A 19,201-nucleotide genomic window follows, 5' to 3' on the forward strand; every position below is an offset into this window, starting at 1 on the left:
AGTATCTGCAGTTTAACAGGTTAAAAAAAATTGCAAAAACCGCACCGCAGTTACTTTAGCACCAACCTAATAAATGCACAGGTTCAAAGGTGCGGGGGGCGGGGGTGGGGTGTGTGTGTGTGTGTGTGTGTGTGTGTGTGTGTGTGTGTGTGTAAACAAGAGTTTAGAAGATCATGGCCTGAAAGTGGCCAGGCTACTGGGGGGGAATATAAGAGAGGGGAGCCGTGGACAATGAGTCAATCACCTTCATTTCTTCCTTTGTTGCTCTTTGGTTTATGTAATTACTGCATCCTACCAGGGACTGACTTTGTAAAACAAATCATACAGATATTAACTATGTCGTTTTCTAGACTTGTTCACATTATTTCAGAAGTTTCATTTTCAGGTCTCTCTCCCTGTCAAGTGAGAGTAACATAAGGCAATGTAGTTGGATAATCTGTAACCTTAGCCTACTATAATATACGTAATTCAAAAATTAAAGGAGCAAAACGCTAAGAACAAAAACCTTCCTGAGCGCTTCTCTAGTAAATGTGTAGAAAATAAGATATTTGTTAGTATAGACATAAATCCTTGCTAAAGCACGAAATTACAAAGTGTCTCTGGAATATAAACTTCAACCTAAATTAGTGAATCTTTGTCATACTTTAGAGTCCTTACAGTATGATTAAAAGCTGTGGTCAAATGGAGATTCAGTCTACGATGTTTGAAATAATTCTCTATTAAAATGTGCAGATTCAAAAAATAATGTTTGATACATGTGATTTCTCAAATCTACGTGTTTTTAAATATTTAAAGGCCAGTCAGTGGATTTTAAAACTACTTGTTTATTGTTCCATTTTCATAAAAATACTGCAATAACTAGAGATTAACTAGAGAATAGTCTAGAGATTAAATTGCTGTTTTGAGGAATAGGAAATAATGTTTTTTGTTATTTTTGTCATTAGTTATTATATTCAGAGGATAAAGGAAAATGTTTATTCAGTTCATTTGGAAGAAATCATTAACTTGTGATTAAACAGTCGAAGAATGAATGTGTGTAGAATGATACTGAGGGATATTTGCTCTTTATTCTGCCTCCATATGAGGTTACTAAAGTGAAATACTTTTCTTGGTTTCTTTTATTTTTCACCCTGTGTTGTGAACCCTGCCCCCCCACAATTGTGGAAGTCTCAGGCACTGGTTGACAGACATTCTGCACGAATCTTGACGCTTTCAGTGCTGCTACTGGGGGAGCAATAGGAAGTCAGCCTGGGATGAGCATCACTGCACATCAGAGGGGGCCGTGGATGGCCAGCGAGGGGTCTCTGAACCCTTTGAGGTGAAACACAAAATCACCTGTACATGTGAAGGTTTCGTTTGGTTAAGGGGGCCTGTGAGCCTATGCAGGCCGACTAACCAGCCCACCAACGCTTATCCACCATGGCCGATTCCTTACATAGAGATGATCAAAAGTTGATTAAATAACCTTTTCTCTCCATCTCATAAAACATCAGATGTGATACAAGAATTTCAAGAAGTTTTTGTTTCCCTACTTGACTGAAAGTACTTTTGAAAAAATATCACTAAGAGCAGTGTCAGAGTTCACTGTCTATGTTTTCTTCTAGGAGTTGTATGGTTTCGGGTCTTACATTTAAGTCTTTAATCCATTTTGAATTTATTCTTGTATATGGTATAAGAAGATGGTCCAGTTTCATTTTTTTTGCATGTATCTGTCCAGTTTTCCCAACCCTATCTAACCACTATGCTGTACATTTGAAACTAATATAAAATAATATTGAATGTCAACCGCAACTGAACAAATAATTAAAAACATAAAATGTTTTTGAGAAAAATTCCAGTATATAATTTTCTCAGATGTAAAAGTAAGCTAAATATGTTCATCCTAAACTGATATAACAGTTTTTAATCAGCTCTTATCTAACCCCTCCATTTGATTTATTCAGCTGTGCAAAATTGACACCCTTTTTTGTTTCCATAGTGGTTGTCCAATTACATTCATGACAACTGAAAAGTAATCACCATGATTGAAAATAACCAAGACCTATTTTACTGCCAGCAATAGTGTCTCAATATCACGTCAGTGTCAACATTGCTGATTTAACTGTTTTTCTTTGTTTCTAAGTAAAGGTTGGCTCAGGGTAACAATAAAATAGTTAATTTTTATGAACACCTACCATGTGCCAGAAGCTGTGATACGAAATGATCATGTTTTATCCCAATTAAACCTCACATGCATGCTGTAAGGGAGATACCATTGTTAGCCCATTATACAGATGAAGACATGGAGGCCTAGGACAGTTGGCCAGTAAAGGACAGACCCAGCATTCCAGCCACACAGTTGTCCAGTCATGCGCTAGCTCCTCTTGAATGAGAGGCAGTGTAATATCTAAGGAGGTACAGCAGGCAAGGAGGCAGAAGGTAAAGTGTAGACATGAACGCCTCTCAACTTCAGTTTTTTCACCCACAGCATAAAAGGGAAAAGGGACCTACCTTGGTTACCTCCTAGGATATTTTACGATAATCAAATTTTAAAACATGCAGAGGCTGCGAAAGCACCCTCTGCAATGCCAGTTTGGGGATTATCCATTGACCCATTTGATTTCTGCCTGGTCCGTAGCTGACTGGACTTGGGAGTTCCCTTGGGGATTCTCCTCTGTCAGAGTGGGGTGTGGACCTGTGTAGACCGGACCTGTGTAGGGTAAGCTGAGCTTCTTGGAGCTGCGGTAGGTTACTGAGAAGAGACCTGATCTCCCTGAGTCTTAAAAGTTCATTATCTGTTGACTTTAATTCAATGAAATATTTATTTCTTTGTATTTATATTATTTTCATTTGGGTAGGTAGGTTTCATTTCTGTATATTTAAGACTTAGGTTTTTGTCTTGTCTTAGCTGAAAAATAAACATGTTAAGAGTCTGTTCTTCTGATTTAAGGTAATTAGAACACTGAGGATAATTAGAATACTGAAAATGTTTAATTTTTGGTAAAGGAACGAGAGAAAAGAAAGCATGAGAGAATTCTGAGTGAAGAGCTCGTAGCTGCCGTGACATATCTCAACCAGTTTTTGCCTCCTGAGCACACCATTATTTACATCCCTTGGGATATGGCCAAGTACACCAAAAGGCGAGTAGACGTTTGTATGTCTGGTCGGATGTTTTCCTTTTCTTCTGATGTAAGATAGCAGGAAGCTGATCTCTGTGGTCATTTCCTTCAGCAACCTGCTGAGGGGCTGTTTTGCTGCTGGTGTAGAACTTGAGTGCTTAGATTAATTGACCAAACGTTTTTTGCCCACTATTTATACCATTTGCAAATCCTTTTTGAAGTAGTATCTAGTCATTGAAGAACATCTCTACTCCACTTCCTTTCCTTCAAGGCATTGGTTTCACTTGGTTTCACTTGGTTCAATTTCGTTCTAGCTCCCTGTTTAGTCACTTTCTCTGACACCTCTTGCAGATGATCTCACTCGTGGAGGAACCTGCAGTAACTCCTGAGTGTTTGAAGTAAATCCAAACTCCTTAGTGTGATGTTAAAGCCCTGTCACCTAGTCTGTTCCAGAATGTAACAACTTTTTTATTTCTAGGGCTGTTCTGTTTCAGAAAAACTAAACTTTATGCTCTGCCCCCCAGCATAGCAGCCTTTGTTTCTGTTGTTCACTCACCCTCCTTTCTTCTCAATGAGCTTTCCTACCTCTTTTACTTGTCAGGAGCTGATTCAAAGCTCATTTCATCCAAGGAACTTCCTTTCATTAACCTTGCATTGTCTTTTTGCTCATTTACTAGGCATCATACAAACACTGAGTTTATTTTGAGGTCTCACTTTTTAATGTTACTGTATTGCTTTGCATTTAACTCTTACTTTTTTCTAGATCATTTTATGTGGTTAGATACACACACACACAAACACACACACAACGCACACACGCACGCATGTACTTTCCCAGAGTAAAACAAGCTTGATTACAGGTTGGTGCGATTCATATTAATTTATTGTCCAGTGTTTTCTTCCCCTGCCACCCGCAGTATATTGTGCTCTCTTTACAGTCATTTTCTGAATGCATATTGACGTGACTGACTCGACTCCTGAGAAGTGAAAAGCTTTGGGAAAAGTTCTTGCAGGGATGTAATGTGCCAAGATTAAGGCTTGCCAATAGTTAATATTAAGTTACAGGCCCTTCCTGTCTCTTTGCACCACATCTTGTTAGTTATTGAGTATACATTATATTCCAAAAATTGTTACAATGTCCCAACTGAGTACACACCAGAGATTTTTAAAATTAAATCCCTAAATATCATTACTGTAGACTTTATTTGCTTTCGATGTAAGGATAAATATTAATTAAAACTTGGACTCTTCTCACTTTTCTAATTCTTCCTTCTCTCCTCAGCAAGCTGTGTAATGTTCTTGATCGACTAAATGTGATCGCAGAAAGTGTGGTGAAGAAAACAGGTTTCTTTGTAAACCGCCCCGATTCTTACTGTAGCATTTTGCGGCCAGATGAAAAGTATGTATAGTGTTTGAAAACTTAAAATAAATTAAGAATTTTGCTCCACGGATAAAAATATTCTAAATATGAGCAGTTTGTACTAGTTGGAAGATAGATGAACTTTTTCCTATGGGGAGACAATACAAGGTGCTCATGGGACTGTAAAACGAGCATTCACTGTGGGCATGAGATTTCCGCAGGTGGTTGTACACCTTCCGATGGAAGCCATGGACTCTGTCTCTTGCTTCATGGAATAAATATTATGTAAAATACTTTTGTAAATAAAAATTTCTGCAATGAATTCTACTTTTCAGTATTAAATAAGAGCAGGAAAGTTTTTTCCTTATAGACTAAATACTAACATTTTAATGACAGTAATATTTATCATTGTATTATAGTTATTTGCTCACATATCTTCACTACTACTTTGAGTATCTTCAGATCAAAGATCTGTGCTTCATTTATCTTTTAAGGAACCGATATATATTTCTAGCATTTTATTTTCAGTTAACAGAGTTAACTGTAATGGTTAAAAAAAAAAAGAGCAAAAAATAACCAACTACTAGTATGTATGTCTTTAGAAGTAATCCTTTGGTAACAGTTTGAATTTTAGGGCAGTTGTGACAGGGGTCCCCAAGACCGCTCCCAGGCTCAGTGATTCACTAAGAGAACTCAAAGAACTCGGCATTTTGTACTCATGGCTATGATTTATCACAGTCAAAAGATACAAAGCAGAATCAGCTAAGGAAAAAGCCAGTGGGCGGCGCAAGCTTCCAGAGACCTCCTAGTAGTCACACAGGACACACTAATTCCCCCAGCAACTTGTGACAGCATGTGTGAAATCTTGCCAACCAAGGGAGGTTATTAGAGACTCAGTGCCAGGATTTTTTATCAGAGGCGGCCCCTTAGGCAGCCTCTGCCTGGCACATACCAAAATTCCAGACTCCCAGAAGGAAAGAAGATATTCTTCAAAACTGTATTGTTTCTACAGGCAGTTTAGGCACAGTGAGCCCCTCTTGTCTCTTCTGGGAACGGTGGGAACCCAAGTTCTGAGATGTACCACCTTTCTGAGGGTAGCAGTCAGGCCTGCTATGTTAACTCTTCTGCACTACATCTTCTGTTAAATAATCAAAATAAAATATCAATGTCATTCTGCAGTACTTAGAATGAATCTCCCTGCTGTCATTAGCACATGGAGAACATGTAGTAGGAATATAATAAGGGAAGTCTGCAAAAACAGCCAAAGGACATAGCAAGAAACAGAAGGACATAGTAATACTTCTAAGAAAACAGAACAAAAAATATAACCAAAGGAATGTGACAAAGCTCCATGAAGAAAAGCTGGAGGAGCTAGAGAATCCTAATGTTGAGGGTAGAAGGATAAGACTTGGAAGATTTGATTAGGAAGATGCCCTGCAATTATTATTCATGTCTGTAGAAGCGAAGCAAGAAATGAGCTTGAATTCAAGCAAGAGCGATTGTGGTTGGATCTGGGTGACCAGATGGCAGGGTGTGGGGCACGGGGACAAGTTCGGATGCTGCCTTCCTGGGCTCTCTTTGAGGAGGGCATGGATAGCGTCCCATCGCGGTTATCTGCATGTTCAGTTACCAGAAAGAAGGAAAGTAAGCAGAATCAGCTGATGATTTCAGCGCAGTTAGCTCTATTACTTTTATATGATTCTTAATAAAGATCTAGTACCAAAAATGAATATAGATTATGCTACTAAAACTTTTTATACACCTGAAATTAATACAATATTGTATGTGAGCTACATTTGAATAAAAACCTTTAAAAATAAATAAATGAAACCTCTAAAAAACCTTTTTTTAAAGCATGTATTTTTAAACACAGGTGGAATGACCTAGGAGGATGTGTGATTCCCACTGGTCGCCTGCAGGTATAGACGACGTTATATTAATAATGAACAGAATCTGTATCCACAGTGTATGATGGTTTGTGACAGCAACCATGGAGAGACATCCTTCTTATTTAATGCAAAATTATTAATCATTTGAGAATAATTTTAAAAGCCTTACTGCTAGTGTTTAACTCCTATAGAGGATGTGCAGCTAAAATAATGGCCCACAGATTTTTTTCTGTATATTATAGATTTTATTAATAGAAATAAAAACATAAACAGAAATGTGAAAACAATAAGTTAGGATGACTTTGGGCAATGAGCCAGGTATGATTACTGTATTTACTCATTATGCTTTACCGTGTTTCCCCGAAAATAAGACCTAGCCGGACTATCAGCTCTAATGCATCTTTTGGAGCAAAAATTAATATAAGACCTGGTATTATGTTATGTTATGTTATGTTATATTATATTATATTATATTATATTATATTAACCGGGTCTTAAGACCCGGTCTTAATTTTTGCTCCAAAAGACGCATTAGAGCTGATGGTCCGGCTAGGTCTTATTTTCGGGGAAACATGGTAACAGTGATATATATGGTCTCAACCACTGAATACTTGGTTTGTACAGTAAAGGAGATATATCAGGGAAAAAAGCACATATTTTACTAATTGGTACATGTGGAAAATGTTAGCTATGTGGTTTATCTTGTTAAATTAAAGAAGAAAATTCAAATATAGGTTAGAAAGTGTAATGATGCTGTTACAGCAATATTAAGTGAGCAGCAAATCTGACCTTTTATAATGTAAGAAGTGTTCATCATTATTTGTTCAAGAATAATACCAAGCCTACAGCTTTTCTTCTACTTCCTAAAGAAAATAAATCTTAAGTATGGAAGTCGTTTTGGTGACAGAATAATGATTAAAAGTCTTACGGTATTTCTCTTTAGACTGGTGTTCTTCGAACAAACTGTGTGGACTGTTTAGATCGCACCAACACAGCACAGTTTATGGTGGGAAAATGTGCTCTGGCTTATCAGCTCTATTCCTTGGGATTGATTGACAAACCTAATCTGCAGTTTGATACAGATGCTGTCAGGTAAGCCTTATGTTCTGCCTTTTGCATGCTGATAATGACAGAAAGCAAACCTGATTAATTATTATGAGGATTTTATGAAATCGTTTCTACTTTTAGCTTCTCAGAAATGATGTTGCTAATTATTGAAGTTAATTCTGTAATAAATATTTCTATTAAAGACTTATGTGTTGTTGCTATGTTTTTTTGGTTTGTGTTAATTATCAGTAAACACTGTTCTTCAGATAAATCTGAAGTGCTCTAGATAAATCCAAACTAGTGGAACTTTTAAAAAACAAACCCAGCCTACATTAGGAAAAAAAGTAATTGATTGATTAAAAGATTGAGTCTTCATTAAGGACTGGTTTCTTCACTATCCATTGGATCCATGGCATTGCTTAAAGTACTGCTTCTTTTTTTTTTTTTTTTTTCGTTTCAGGTGTACAAAACCATGTAATAGTTACATATTTACACCCCTCACAAAGTGATACCCCCCCCCCTTTACTACCCTTCTGATACCGTATATAGCTGTTACAATTCCATTGACTATGTTCCCTATGCTGTAGTCCACATCCTGTGACTATATACATGTATACCGGGGGTGCCAAAAATATGTATACACATGACTTGTATTCATCTTTCGTTATCAGTATATATTGAGTATTATAAATTTAATACAGTTTTTTCCATTCTTAAATGTATATACATTTTTTTGGCACCCTCTGTATATGTATTTAATTATAGTCAACATTCAGTATTATTCAACTTCAGCTTCAGGTGTACAGTGCTTTGGTCAGGCATCTATACAGTCTATGAAGTGGTCTCCCTAATAAGTCCAGTGCCCATCTGGCACCCTACATGATCTCAACAACATTATGGATTATATTCCCTAAACCGTGAAGTACTATTTCTTGAAAATACAATGATAGCTGTTATCGGTCATGTGAGATAGTCAGAAAGACTCAATCAAGGGAAGTGATCAGCTTACAAGTGTCACATCCACAGATATCATTGCACTGAAAGTCTTTAAAAGGCACTTGAAGAAACGCAAGTTTCAAACATGTATTTTCAGGAAAGAATATGGTTTATCTGTGATCAGAGCATGTCCTTTTTTCAAAAGGCAATTCAAAGAGAACAGAAAATTCTGTCATGTGAGGTAAATTGGTCTGAAAGTTTGCATAAAGTTAGGCGTCTTTTATATTTTAATATTTTTTTTATCCTGAGAAGTAATTCTTTTTAATTTTTATTAAATGTTTTGTGGTGACATTGGTTAGTAAAATTATATAGGTTTCAAGTGTACAATTCTGTAATACATCATCTATATATTGCATTGTTGATCACCACCCAGAGTCATTTCTCCTTCCATCACCATATATTTGATCCCTTTTACCCTCATCTACTGCCCCCTTCCCACCTTATCCTCAGGTAACCACTAAACTGTTGTCTGTGTCTATGAGTTTTTGTTTATTTGTCTTGTTCTTTTGTTGCTTTCAGCTTTATATCCCACATATGAGTGCAATCATATGGTTCTTGACTTTTTCTGTCTGACTTATTTTGCTTAGCATGATAATCTCAAGATCCATCCATGTTGTCACAAATGGCAGTATTTCATCTTCTCTTATGGCCGAGTAATATTTCATTCTATGTATGTACCACATCTTTATCCAATCATCTATGGAGGGACACCTTGGCTAATATCCAAAATATATAAAGAACTCATGTAACTCTACCACGAAAAACCAAACAATCCAATTAAAAAATGGGCAGGAGACCTGAACAGACACTTTTCCTAAGAAGACAAACAAACAGCTAACAGATATATGAAAAAGTGCTCAACTTCACTAGCTATTAGGGAAATGCAAATCAAAACCACAATGAGCTATTACCTCACACCAGTGAGAGTGGCTATTATCAACAAAACTTATAATAACAACTGTTGGAGAGGCTGTGGAGAAAAAGGAAAAAGGAACTCCTATATACCGCTGGTGGGAATGTAAATTGGTGCAGCCACTATGGAAGGCAGTGTGGAGGTTCCTCAGAAAAATTAAGAATAGAATTACCATGTGACCCAGGAATCCCTCTTCTGGATATCTATCCAAAAAATCTGAAAACATTTTTGTCTGTATAGACATATGTACCCCTATGTTCATTGCAGCATTATTCATGGTGGCCAAGACATGGAAACAACCAAAGTGTCCTTCGGAAGATGATTGGATATAGGCATCTTTTAATAAAGTTAGAACCAGCTTGGTCTGGCTTTGGTGGGTTATATATTTGGGGCCCCACTTCTTTTTTAGTGTTTTCTGTGACTTTGTTGCTTATTAGACTATATCTATAAAATATAATATATTTTGCATTTGCATTTCTATTCAAGATGCTCACAAATCTTCTTGAAAGGAAAGGTTCAGAGAATTCCTAAAAAACATCTTTTGAGTTTGTGACTAAATGAATAACATGTGTGATACTTTTTCTAAAATTACTTAATATCTGTGTTTTTTTTGCTTAGGTTATTTGAGGAACTCTATGAAGATCATGGGGATACCTTGTCCCTTCAGTATGGTGGTTCTCAACTTGTTCATCGTGTAAAAACCTACAGAAAGATAGCGCCGTGGACCCAGCACTCAAAAGACATCATGCAGACCCTGTCTAGATATTACAGCAATGCTTTTTCAGGTAATTCTGGAGCATTAGGCATTTCTAAGTCTCATCCCAATGTGCATTTTTCTTCTTATACATATACTTTTTTTTTTTTTTTTTTTTTTTTTTTTTTTTTTTTTTTTAGCTATCTGGCTAAGTAAAATTTCAAAATTAAATATTTAAAAAGTTTAAGTAAAATAGTCTGTCACTGAGAAGGTGCTCAGTAAACATTTGTTCAGTAAATGAATCAACTTTGTATTTTAAATAGGGCACTTTTGCATTTTGCTACTCATAACTGGAACTTTTACATAATGCAAAATACTTTGATTCCTTGACTTCTGTCTCCTATATTTCTGCTTGCAATATATAGATAAAAGTGTTTGAGTGTGTTGAATAATTTTTTAAATAGAGTTCATAATCTTGACAATTGTCTAAGAATATAAATATTGCTGTGTTTATTTAAATAATGTCAGAAATGAATCCTATCCCTTTACCATATCCCACCAACACACAAGGGAAATCTGTATACGTTTCCTAGGGGTGCTATAACAAAACAGCACAGTTAGAAATGAATGATAACATTAACACTAAATTATTTTCTTATTTTATGACTTGTGAATACTAAAAGTAACAGGTTGTTAAAAATGTTACTTTTCCTGCCTCCATTCTGATGGAATTTCCAACATAATAGATATCACAGACCAAAGTGATTGTGAGATAAATCCCCATGCACAGAATTTACAAAGCAAGTGCCCAGTGACTGATTCTGTGAGTCTTAGGCTCTTGAACCAGATCAAGGATAAAAATGTTTACAGGATGTGAAGAAGGCAGATTGCTAAAGAGATACTTTGAAGCAAACTGTTGCCATGCAGTGACTGTCACTCCACCCACTCTTTCACCTGAAGCTTAGAACAGGCTTCCACAGGACTGGGCAAGTGCAGTGTGTCCTGTGGTTGGAGCTGTTGGCTTTGGGCTCCTGTGGAGCAGACTGAAGGAGATGGATGGACTAAGGTGACGGCTGCCATGTTGGCAATGGCCTCCCCTCCTAGGGTTGGTTGGGCCACGTGTTTACTAGTTAAGTGTTTACTGGTGACCAGATCTAGGCCTCATGGAGAAGGGTGCTGATATGGGGTTGGCCTGAGTCCTGGCCAGAGGGATCCTAACAGCAAGAAATCAGGATAAGGTGATCACTGGATTCCTAAGGAAGGAGTTGCAAGAAACTGACTAATATGAAAAGTTGCATGTGCCCACAGCAAGGGAACTGCAGGAGAGACCCAGTGATGGGAACCTCAGAAGTGGGCATGAAAGCATCCACAAGAGTCATCTTTCAACATTTTACATGCCCAGAGAGAATGCAAAGCCAGTTTCCTATGCTACTGTTCAAGAATATTAGTTTTCTATGTTGTGTAACAAATTACTAAAAACTTAGCAGCTCAAAACAACATGTGTTTATTATTTTATGATTTTTGTGGATTAGAAGTCCAGGCACAACTTAACTGCATTCTCTGCATAGAGTCTCACAAAGCTGCAGTCAAGATGTCAGCCAGGCTGTGGTCTTATCTGGAGGTCTTACTAGGGAAGGAGCGACTGTCCCACTCGTGTGTTTGTTGGAATTCAATTCCTTATACTTCCTTGTGTTGTAGGACTCATAGCAGCTTGCCTCTTCACATCCAGCAAGGGAAGGAGTTCTAGGATGAGTCTTCTAGCAAGACAGTCTTTTATAACATAATGTAACCATAAGCGTGACATCCTATCCCTTTGCCATATCCCACCAACATACAGGGAAATCTGTACACATTTCCTAGGGGTGCTATAATAAAACAGCACAAACTGGGTGACTTACAACAATAGAAATTTGTTATCTCATAGTTCTGGAGGCTAGAAATCCAAAATCAAGTCGGTAGCTGAGCTAGGCTCTCTGAAACCTGTAGGGGAGAATCCTTACTTCTCCGTAACCTCTGGTAGTTTTGCCAGCAATCCTTGCTGTTCCTAGGCTTGCAACTGCAGCACTTTAATCTGTGGTCACATGGCCTTCCTCCTTCATGTGTCTGTCAAATTTCTCTCTTCTTATAAGGACACCAGTCACATCTCATTAGGGCCCACCCTAATTCAGTATGACATCATCTTAATTTGATTACATCTGCAAAGACCCTGTTTCCAAATAAGGTCACCTTCATGGGTATTGGGGATTAAGACTTCAATGTATATTTTTGGGGAGACAGAGTTTACCCCATAGCAAAGAGTATTACACTGTGGTTTGAAGACCAGGAGGTGGACATCATGGAGGCCACTTTGGACTCTACCACACCAAGTACCTTCCCTATTCACACACTATGGGGGAGTCAGAAACTGGTTGGCAACTTTGTCGGTGCAGGAAGGAGTGCAAGACAGACCTAGAGGTTCTACACGGTCTGGCCCTGCCTACCTTGACATCCTGGCATTCACTCCTATCTCCATCCTCCATCGCTACTCTCCAGACACACTGTCCTTCTCATAGGTTCCTAAGTTACACTTCTTTTGCCAGAGGCCCCTTAATCATATGCTGTTACACCCACTGGAACACATGACTGCAAGTAAGCTTCTTCTAGTTAATTCCTAGCCAGCCTTTAGAGCTCACTCTACTTTCACTTTCTCAAGGAAGGTCCTCCAATTTTTGTTGTAGAATTCTGTACTTTTCCTTTGTAGCACTTGGCACAATTACAGTTAAATCATTAACTATGCAATTAATTGTTTTCCATATCTTCCCCACCCCCCACAATGAGACCTGAGAGCTCCATATACAGCTTGTTCACTATGATGTCCCCAAGGCTTGCTTTTGGCAGAGTAAATATTTGTGGGATGAATTAATAAATGCATGAGTTAATTTATTACCTAGGTCCTAACAAATTCCCCCTTTTCCCTGAATTGAAAAATTGGACTAAGTATATCAGCCTAATAATATGTAGCCTATCCGTGGCACTCTTAGGCTGCTCAGATCATTTCTTTAGAATTCACTGTACTACTCTGCCCATTGTACTACTCTGGATAAGCTGAATGTATACTGTAAACTTAGTGGTAACCACTCAAAAAAAACCCCAAAAAACAGAAACGGTCAACATTAAAAAAAGAGGAAACAGGAAAAAAATCCATAGAATACCACCAAAGTTAAATAACAGGAAGAAACACAAAGGCAAAGAAACAATGGAGACACTGAGCTACCAGAAAACAAAAGATACAATGACTACAGGAAATCCTCACATATCAATAATCACCTTAAATGTAAATGGCCTGAACTCACCAATAACAAGGACAGAGTAGTAGATTGAATCAAAAAACAAAACCCAACCATATGCTGCCTTCATGAGACACATCTCAGCTGCAAGGACAAATATAGACCCAAAGTGAAAGGGTGGAAAACGATACTCCAAGTAAATGGTATCCAGGGAAAAGTGGGTGTAGCCATACTTACATCTGACAAAACGGACTTCAGGATAAAAAAGGTAACAAGAGACAAACATGGACATTTCATAGTGATAAAGGGAACAGCACAACAAGAAGACATAACACTCATCAATATATGTGCTCCCAATCAGGGAGCACCAAAGTATGTAAAGCAACTACTAAGAACTAAAGGGAGAAACTGACAAAAACACAGTTATAGTAAGGGACAATGTAGCTATAGTAGGAGACCTAAATACTCCATTGACAGCTTTGGATAGAGCATCTAAACAGAAAATCAGTAAGGAAATATCAGCCTTAAATAACATATTAGACCAAATGGACATAACTGCCATTTACAGAGCCCTTCATCCTAGAGCACCAGACTAAACATTCCATACTAGTATACATGTAACATTCTCAAGGGTAGATCATATGTTCAGACACAAAACTAGCCTCAGCAAATTTAAGAAGATTGAAATCATACCAAGCATATTCTCCAACCACAGTGCTTTGAAATTGGAGATCAACTGCAAAAAAAAAAAAAAAAATAAAACAAAACAAAACAAAAAACAGCAGGAAAAATCTAGAAAACTCTAAGGACTCCACCAAACGGCTATTAGACGCAATAAACAAATACAGTAAAGTTGCAGGATACAAAATCAATGTGCAAAAATCCATTGCATTTCTACATACTAAAAATGAAATTTCAGAAAAAGAAATGAAAAAAAAATACCTTTTGGAAGTGCAACAAAAAGAATAAAATACTTAGGAATAAACTTAACAAAGGATGTGTAGGGCCTATACACTGAAAACTAAGAGGACACAAAGAAATGGAAAGATATTCCATGTTCGTGGATTGGAAGAATCAACATAATTAAAATGGCCATATTACTCAAAGCAATATACAGATTTAATGCAATCTCCGTCAAAATCCCAGTGGCATTTTTTAAAGAAATAGAACAAAAAAATCTTCAGATTTGTATGGAATCACAGAAGACCCCAAATAGCCAAAGCAATCCTGAGGAAAAAGAACAAGACTGGCGGTATCACACTTCCTGAATTCAGTTTATACTACAAAGTGACAATAATCAAAACAGCATGGTATTCGCAGAAAAATGGACATACAGACCAATAGAATAAAATTCAGAGCCCAGAAATAAACCTACATATACATAGGGAGTTAATTTTAGCCAAAGGAGCTAAAACATACAATGGAGAAAAGAAAGCCACTTCAGTAAATGGTGCTGGGAAAATTGGAAAGCCACGTGCAAAAGAATGAAAATAGACTGCTGTCTGTCACCATATACCAAAATTAAAATAGATCAAAAACCTAAACATAAGACCTGAAACAATAAATTGCATTGAAGAAAGCATAGGTACTAAACTTAGGGACCTTGGGTTCAAAGAGGATTTTATGAAATTGACCTCAAAGGCAAGGGAAGTAAAAGTAAAAATAAATGAATGGGACTATGTCAAACTAAAAGGCTTCCACACAGCAAATGAAATTAACAAAACAACCAGATGGGAGAAGATATTGCAAATAACACCTTCAATAAGGGGCTAATATCACAAATATATAAAGAACTCATACAATTCAACAACAAAAAAACAAACAATCCAATTAAAAAATGGACAGAAGACCTAAACAGAAGCTTCTCCCAAGAAGACAAAGAAACGGCCAACAGATATATGAAAAAATGCTCAACTTCATTAGTTATTAGGGAAATGCAAATCAAAACCACAATGAGATACTACCTCATACCTGTTAGAATGGCTATTATCAACAAGACAAGTAATAATGTGTTGGAGAGGTTGTGGAGAAAAAGGAACCCTCATACATTGCTGGTGGGAATATAAATTGGTACAGCCACTAGGGAAAACAGTGTGGAGGTTCCTCAAAAAATTAAGAATAGAATTACCGTACGACCCAGCAATCCCTCTTTTGGGTATCTACGCGAAAAAATCTGTAAAGATATGTGTACCCCTATGTTCACTGCAGCATTATTCATGGTGGCCAAGACATGTAAACAACCAACATGTCCTTCGATAGATAATTGGATAAGGAAGATGTGGTACATACGAGTATATACAATGGAATATTACTCAGCCATTAGAAAAGATGAAGTATTGCCATTTGTGACAACCTGGGTGGATCTTGAGATTATCATTCTAAGAGAAATAAGTCAGACAGAAAAAGTTGAGAACCATATGACTTCACTTATATGTGGGATATAAAACTGAAAACAACAAACGAACAAGACAGACAAACAAAAAATCATAGACACAGACAACAGGTTACCAGTGGGTAAGGAGGCAAGAGGGCGGTAGAAGAGGGGAAAGGAGGTCAAGTATATGGTGATGGAAGGAGAACTGACTCGAGGTGGTGAGCATACAATGCAATATGTAGATGATTTATTACAGAAATGTGCACTTGAAACCTATATAATTTTACTAACCAATGTCACCCCAATGAATTTAATAAAATTTTTCTTTCCTTTTTAAAGAAGGGTGCAGATCAAAGTGGCCCATGTGGGGATCGAACCGGCAACCTTGGTGTTAGTACCGTAGCAACACATTCTACCCAACTGAGCTAACAGGCAGCCCTAAAAATTTTATAAAATAGTAACATGCACAAGTGGAAAGGCAAGGCAAAATTACATGCGCAACTGAAAGAGGAACTAGTATGACGGGAATTACTTCACAGGAATTATTTTATGAATAATGGTGCTAAGATAGACTTTATTTTGAGAAGCATGGTGTCATTGGGGTGTACAACTTATTTTTAAATTACAATGAATATTATATAATATATTTATAGAACCATATTCTTTAAAGCACTCAAGATGACTTAAAACTCAATTAATGTCCTCATGTTATGCCTGCAGGTAAGCAGGAAGATGTTTGAAATTAGGTTGTTAGGAATTTTATTGTTGGTTTGTATAGATAGATTGATGCTATATGGACAACCCACCTGACTTCCTTTCGAACTCATTTTAAAAACTGTTCCTAAGGCTTCACATATTAGTACGCTCTGAGGTTTGTCTCTAAGCAGCATCTTTTCATTTCTAACATAACTGGTTACATAATCAGTTGACGTGTGCCAACAAGGAAAGAAGAGGTACCTAGATACTCACTTTGGATATTAGGAAGAGCTTTGTAATTATAATTGCCTTAAGGACCTTGATAAGCTCTTTCTGATTTTTTTTTTTACATTTACATTTTTGTAAGCCTGAATTTTATTTTTGCTGAGGCTCACTGAATTTAAATACTATTATAAGGGAAAAAATAGGATATCTACAGCAGTGAATAACAGATCTGTATATATGCATACAAACATACATATGTACACACATGTACAATTTAAACGTAAGCGTGTGTGTATGCATGCATGGAGGGGAATCATAGCCTCCTCAAACAGAGATTTTAAAATGAAAAAGCGTTCAGGGTAAAGACTTCAAAGCTTACCAGGTGCAGAAAACAGTAATTACAGAAAACTGTCAAGATGGTATCATCTAGCATTATGATAGTACTATAAGGTGGTGCAGCTGTGTCCCTTCCTGCTCGTCACTGAAAGAGGTAAAGGCCAGGGAGCGTGCTAAGCGTTTTAGTTTATCAAGAAGCGTGAGATAGCCTACTGAGGTCATTCTTCCAACAGCATGTTTACAGTGAATAAGCTGTTTGGCTAAAGCGGAAAGAGGACAATTGGAAACATGTTTTGCTTTAATGACATTTTAAATAGCATTAGTAACTCTGATTAAAACACAACTATCCATCTCTCCCACAATTAAACGTGGCAAAAGAAAAAGTTTTAACTTACTACCTTCAGTTTAAACTGACTGCAGTGACAGCGTGACAGCTACTATACTACATTTCCCTGGTATGTTCATGCTCCCACTCTCCAAAACGACCATTTCATACCTATCCTTTCTCTAATCCTATAGCCCTCCAATCTCAGCTGATGACCTTGCTTCATACTTTGTTGAGAAAATGTCATTGAGGTGAACTCCCACTTTGTCTTACCACCAAATGCAGAGCCTGCCCTTAGCGCACCCATAGTTTCTACCTTGTGTTGTGTTATCGTGGTTGGAGTGGCCCTGCCCCCTCTACTGTGCTCTGAAATCCCTTCCCTCCTGTAGTCCCATAATTAATTATGTGCTCCTTGCTGTACCTGGTCCATTTCTCCCTCTTTACTGCCTCTTTTCCATTAGCATGAAAGCACACCTTAGTGTTTTCCATCTCACCTTTCCTTCTAGCCTTAATCCCACATGCCATTTCTCTACATAAGCAAAACCTCTTGAAAGAATTACCTGCGTGCCTGTTTCCTCTCTCAGTCCTATTCTCTCCATCTGCTTCACTGCCCTGTATCATGCCACTGAAACTGTGCTTGTCAAAATCACCGACTATTCCCACATTGCCAAATCCCAGGGGTCACTTTTCTATCTTTATCAACTCAGCCTTGCAGCAGCTCTTATCACAGTCAAATAATGTTCCTTTTCATTACTGATGTCAGGGCCCTTTTATCACACACTTAATAAAATATTAGAATAACAAATTTTCTACTTCCAAAATAAAGTTTTTGGCTGATTAAAAAGAATTGTAATAGTCAAGCCTGATCTATTTAAATACAGTGTATAATAAAACTGGTTAGTGTTTAGCTGTTTGAACGGAGTTTGAATTGGCGCATATTCTTTTTTCCTTTGAAGCATGATTGAGTACAAAAATAGGTAATCGTTTTATTCTACAGAGAACTTTCCTGTTTTAGGCTATTGTCTATATCCAAAATACCACAAGTACTTCCTGAGCGTGATTGTCTTACTTGCTGTCAAAAAGAGCCAGGAAAAAATCTTCAAGCTCATTAGGCCTGGCTTTATAGTCCAAGCTTAACAAGTGACCATCAGCTCCATAGATATATACTAAGTTATAACAATAGTAGTACCTTGAAGAAGTCTTCATTGTGATCCTTTGAAGGACTATTCTTTATTTGGTTATGTTTCTCACATCCTGTATTTTTTCATACTTGCTAAAAATTGAAGCTACCCTTAGGTTTAAAGGATGAAAGAAACTCCTTGAAAACATGGCTAAAAAATGGCAAGCTTCTCTAGATAGCATTAAGATATTTTGAGGTACCACATAGATGAGTTAGTAAGTGTCATTAAGACTATTCAAGAAGCATAAGGAATGTAATTACTATAAAAGCAGTATGTTTACTTTTGTATTGTGTAAAGAGGATGCGATAATGTCTACATCATTTAACACGTGATGTTTTCTCTCAACAAATGGCACAAAAAGCCCCCAAATATATTCAGCATATAAACACATCACTTTTATATATTACTTTTAGCTTGAAAGCGCTGTTTTAATGGAATATTTCCTGTCAAAATACTAATAACTCAAATACATGTTTGGGGTACCATATTGTGTTTATTGCTTTTGCTGAAATGACCAAATAGCCCAATGAGAACAATGTTGCTAATTTCAGGTATATGTGTTCATAATATCTATTGGAAGAAAATTGATTTTATGATAATGTTATTTCAAAAACAGTCATTTGTACTGGGCTATGTTTTGAGTTCCATGCTCATTTTCAGAAAGAGGTCATTATTTGTATTGTGGATATCTGCCCCAAACTTGAGTACCTAGAGCTCTGAGACAAGAATGAAGAGAAGGAAGTGAGGGGAAAGAAAAAAGGATGCTGGGGGAGATGGTGCAGAGTGGGAAGGGAAGTTTAT

The 19,201-nt window shown here is 37.1% G+C and overlaps 1 protein-coding gene across 1 annotated transcript in view; it reads left to right on the forward strand.

Annotated features, from left to right (window-relative positions):
* FIG4 (FIG4 phosphoinositide 5-phosphatase) overlaps positions 1 to 19,201 on the forward strand; it is a 104,184-nt gene that overhangs the window by 34,151 nt on the left and 50,832 nt on the right. The window contains exons 11-15 of the mRNA XM_033103558.1: positions 2,986 to 3,119; positions 4,381 to 4,497; positions 6,332 to 6,377; positions 7,291 to 7,439; positions 9,922 to 10,088. Coding sequence (XP_032959449.1) covers positions 2,986 to 3,119; positions 4,381 to 4,497; positions 6,332 to 6,377; positions 7,291 to 7,439; positions 9,922 to 10,088 — 613 coding nt within the window. The remainder of the gene's footprint in view (positions 1 to 2,985; positions 3,120 to 4,380; positions 4,498 to 6,331; positions 6,378 to 7,290; positions 7,440 to 9,921; positions 10,089 to 19,201) is intronic.

The sequence above is a fragment of the Rhinolophus ferrumequinum genome, chromosome 3 (genome assembly GCF_004115265.2).
Source record: "Rhinolophus ferrumequinum isolate MPI-CBG mRhiFer1 chromosome 3, mRhiFer1_v1.p, whole genome shotgun sequence".
In the NCBI taxonomy this organism is placed as follows: Eukaryota; Metazoa; Chordata; class Mammalia; order Chiroptera; family Rhinolophidae; genus Rhinolophus; species Rhinolophus ferrumequinum.